Consider the following 4,098-nt stretch of genomic DNA (forward strand, 5'->3'; position numbering starts at 1 on the left):
TCGGCTTCCCCCGACCCTGGTCAGGGGTACCTTCTGGTCCCACTGTTTACTAGCCTGGCTGTAGCCTTTTTACCAGGCCTAAACCAGCCTTGTACCAAGCCTAAACCAGGCCCACTAACTCAACTGTTGACTCTGACAATGTGCGCTGGCCAAACCCCCAACTAATTTGCATAATGCAGTGAGTAGGGACACCATTAGTACACGCTACACCTATCTCTAGGCGGACCTAAGCCACGTCTTGGCTCTTATATGCTCACTTTTATTGCCTTGACCTCCTCATGGTCCTCTTGCATGTGAGCACTTGCATAGATGTTAGACATCAGAACATAAGCAGCAGCATCCTTTTCATTCAATTGTACTGCATGCTCAAAGGCTTGCACTCCAAGCTCCACAGAATCCCACTTTTGACAAGCTCCCACACAATTAGGTTGGAAAGGCATTGTCTTCACCATCATTATCGCCTCATCTAGTTGGCCTGCACGGCCAAGGAGATCAACCATGCAAATGTAGTGTTCAATAGTTGGAATGATGCCATAATTTTTGCTCATAGCCTCAAAGTACTTCTGACCCTTATCTACAAGACCTGCATATGTGCATACAGTAAGAACACCAAGGAACGTGAGTCCATTTGGCTTTATGCCTTCTCTCATTCTTTCAAGCATATCAAATACAATTTTGCTCTCTCCTACTACGAGTGAAGTCCATGAGATTACATCTTGAACTGGCAGCTTATTAAACACTTCCCATGCTTTTGCAAGCAAGCCACATTTGACATACATGTCAACTAAGGTGTTGCCAACAAAAGGATCTCTTTCCAATTCCTGTCTGCTAATCTCAGCATGTATTTTTTTGCCCTCGACTATGGCTTCTAATCTGCCACAAGCTTTCAAGCTGCAAACAAAACTGAGAGCATTTGGAGAAACCCCCTCTAGTAGCATCTGTTTGAAACAGTCCAGTGCTTCCTCACCGAGTCCTTGTTCAGCATATCCTGCAATTAGTGCCGTCCACGACCCCACCTCTCGAACTGGCAGCTTGTCAAACACTTCATGTGCCATTGCAAGCCAGCCACATTTGGCATACATGTCGACCAAAGTGCTACTGACAAAAGGATCGCTTTGTAACTCCTGTCTGCAAGTTTCAGCATGTATTTCTCGACCCCTGTCTATGGCTTGCATGCTGGCACAAGCTTTCAAGCTGCAACCAAATGTCACAGCATCCAGAGACAGAACTTCCAATTGCATCTGTTCAAAACAATTCAATGCTTCCTCACCAAACCCTTGTTTAGCAGATCCTAAAATTAGTATGTTCCACGATACTACAGGTCGAACTGGCAGCTTGTCAAGCACTTCCTGTGCTTTTGCAAGCGAGCCACATTTCGCATACATGTCAACCAAGGTACTCCTAATAAAAGGATGTGTCTCCAATTCCTGTCTGGCAATTTCTGCATGTATTTCTTGGCCCTTGTCTACGGCTCCTAGGCTGCCACAAGCTTTCAAGCTACAAACAAATGTGACAGCATTTGGAGGGATGCCCCCCTGTTTCATCTCTTCAAAACAATTCAGTGCTTCCTCACCAGGCCCGTGTTCAGCATATCCTGCAATTAGTGCAGTCCATGATACTGTATCTTGAATTGGTAGCTTGTCAAACACTTCCCTTGCATTTGCAAGTGAACCACATTTGGCATACATGTCAATCAAGGTGTTGCAAACATAAGGCTCTGTTTCCAATTCCTGTCTGGCTATCTCAGCATGCATTTCTCGAGCCATATCCATGGCTCCTATGCTACCACAACCTTTCAAGCTGCAAAGAAATGTGACAACATTCAGAGAGGCCATCCAGTTGTGAAGATAGTGGGAGAGAAGGAAGGAGTCTCACTTGCGGCTTTCTCACATACACAATGGGGGAATACACACAAAGGTGGAGGCTGAAAACGGTTTTCCTCTTCTTAGTTGTGAAAGCCAAAAGAACTCTAGTACAAAGAAATAGAAGAACCCTATATGTGGGTCTCAAACCAAACTCAGCTAACTAAGGTGGCATACTAACTGAGCCACGAACTAGAGTACATAAGGATAGTTATCATCCAGCTATTATTCATGGGCGGTGTACCAACTGCATCTGCAGCTAACAAGTCGGTGACATAAATGCACAACGGTCACCCTGGCATATCATGAGTGGAGCTCGATATCTCAACACTCCCCCTCGAGCTCAATCCCAATTCCTGCACACCAAGCAGGTCTCTGAACTTGCGCAGCTTCTCTGCGCCCAATGCCTTCGTGAATATGTTAGCTACCTGATCCTCTCTGCTGACATAAACTAGATCAATAAGACCTAGTAAAACCTTCTCCGGCACATAGTGATAATGCACCTCAATGTGCTCTGGTCTAGCATGATAGACTGGGTTATTTGCCAAGTCTATACTGCTCATGTTGTCACAATAAATGACAACTGGCCCATCTGATGCATATCATAAAGTAGCTTATGCAACCAAGCTACCTCACATGCAGCCATAGCTGCACCCCTGTACTCAGCCTCTGTGCTCGACAAGGCAACTGTAGGCTGTTTCTTGCTGCTCCAAGTGACTGTAGCACTTCCAAACGAGAACACATATCCACTAGTAGATCATCTATCAGAAATACTACCAGCCCAATCAGCATCAGTGTATCCATGCAACTGTATCTAAACCCCAGTCTCATAAAATAGTCCATACTGCAATGTGGACTTCACATACCTGAGTATGCGTCTAGCCGCATCCAAATGTGGTTTCCTTGGAGCCTGCATAAACTGACTTACCAATCCAACAGCATAGCTCAAATCTGGCCTGGTAATAGTCATATAAATCAAACTTCCTACTATGCGCCTGTACATAGTAGGATCTTCCAGAAGCTCACCTGCATCTGCGCTCAGCTTCACATTCTGCTCCAAAGGAACTGAAATAGGCTTACAGCCTGTCATCCCATATTTGGACACCATGTCTAATCCATACTGCCTCTGCAAGAGCCGTATCCTACTTGGTGATCTGATCATCTCAATGCCCAAGAAATAACGCAACTCTCCCAAATCCTTCATCTCAAACTTTTGCTTCAATAGCATTTTCACATGAAGGATATCGTCATCACTATCACTTGTGATGATCAAAAAATCGACATAAATGACAAGCAGCATAATACCTTTCTCTGTTTTTTTCACATAAAGTGAGAAATCTGCCTTGGAAATCTGAAAGCCAATAGTGACAAGATACTGTCCTATCTTGTCAGACCATGCAGGTGCTTGCTTCAAGCCATACAAGGCTTTCTTCAACCTGCAAACAGAACAGCATGAACATAACCTGGTGGCTGCTCCATAAAGACCTCTTCTTGCAAATCACCATGCAAGAAGGCATTCTTTACATCCATCTGATGTAAAGACCATCCTTTTGATGCATCCATAGCAATGACTGCTCTTACGGTTGCCATCCTTGCAACCGGACTAAATGTTTATTCATAATCAATGCCATATGTCTGTGCATACCCCTTGACAACTAATCTTGCCTTGTATCTGTTCACAGAACCATCTACATTGTGCTTCACCTTATAAACCCACTTACAGCCAATTGCATTCTTGTCTTTAGGCAAAGGCTCCAATTTCCATGTAGCATTTGCTTCCAAGGCATCCATGGCTTTCTCCCATTTTTCTTTTCCCATGGCTTGCTCAAAAGAAGTGGGTTCTGGTTCCTGTATCACTTTGACCATATAGGCATCGTGAATGGCTGTAAATCCATCATATTTCAGCCTATCCACAGGATACCTAGCTCTGGTAGACCTGTGCAAAATAGGCTCACTTCTAGGTGCTCTCAAAACATCCCTGGTTTTCCTTACTCCATGTGTAACAACAAAAGGAATACCCAACTCATCATCAATGCTTTGTTTTGAGCCACTGGATTCACCATCCACATAAGAGTGACCTGCATTCACATCAAACATGGGCTGATCTACCTTCTCTTTTCCTTTTCATGATACCTGCATACCACTATCTGCATTGCTTTGAGGAGATTCTCTTGATCTCAATCTGCCTGTCCATGGTGAAGTATGTGAACCGCTGCTAGAGGACAATGCAGGTCCA

At 44.4% G+C, this 4,098-nt stretch overlaps 1 protein-coding gene across 1 annotated transcript; it reads right to left on the reverse strand.

The window, feature by feature from the left end:
- Positions 1 to 245: 245 nt before the first annotated feature.
- On the reverse strand, positions 246 to 1,772 carry LOC147902443 (pentatricopeptide repeat-containing protein CRR2, chloroplastic-like). Its single transcript, XM_087373236.1, has 4 exons — positions 1,648 to 1,772; positions 1,384 to 1,479; positions 854 to 1,194; positions 246 to 583 (listed from the first exon to the last, which is right to left on the reverse strand). Exons 1-4 carry the CDS (start codon positions 1,770 to 1,772, stop codon positions 246 to 248), a joined length of 900 nt encoding a protein of 299 aa, XP_087229362.1.
- Between the last annotated feature and the right edge of the window lie 2,326 nt (positions 1,773 to 4,098).

The sequence above is a fragment of the Dipteris shenzhenensis genome, chromosome 4, assembly GCF_047967505.1.
Source record: "Dipteris shenzhenensis isolate YYH24624 ecotype China chromosome 4, Dip_SZ_1.0, whole genome shotgun sequence".
NCBI lineage: Eukaryota > Viridiplantae > Streptophyta > Polypodiopsida > Gleicheniales > Dipteridaceae > Dipteris > Dipteris shenzhenensis.

Excerpts from the sequence above, each read along its gene's own strand:
- LOC147902443 (XM_087373236.1), bottom strand. The coding sequence starts at position 1,772 with ATGGATATGGCTCGAGAAATGCATGCTGAGATAGCCAGACAGGAATTG. Across the intron at positions 1,480-1,647 it reads CTTGCAAATGCAAGGGAAGT|CCTAGGAGCCGTAGACAAGG; the intron begins GTTTGACAAGCT and ends AGCTTGTGGCAG. Across the intron at positions 1,195-1,383 it reads AGGAGTACCTTGGTTGACAT|CTTGAAAGCTTGTGCCAGCA; the intron begins GTATGCGAAATG and ends ATTTGGTTGCAG.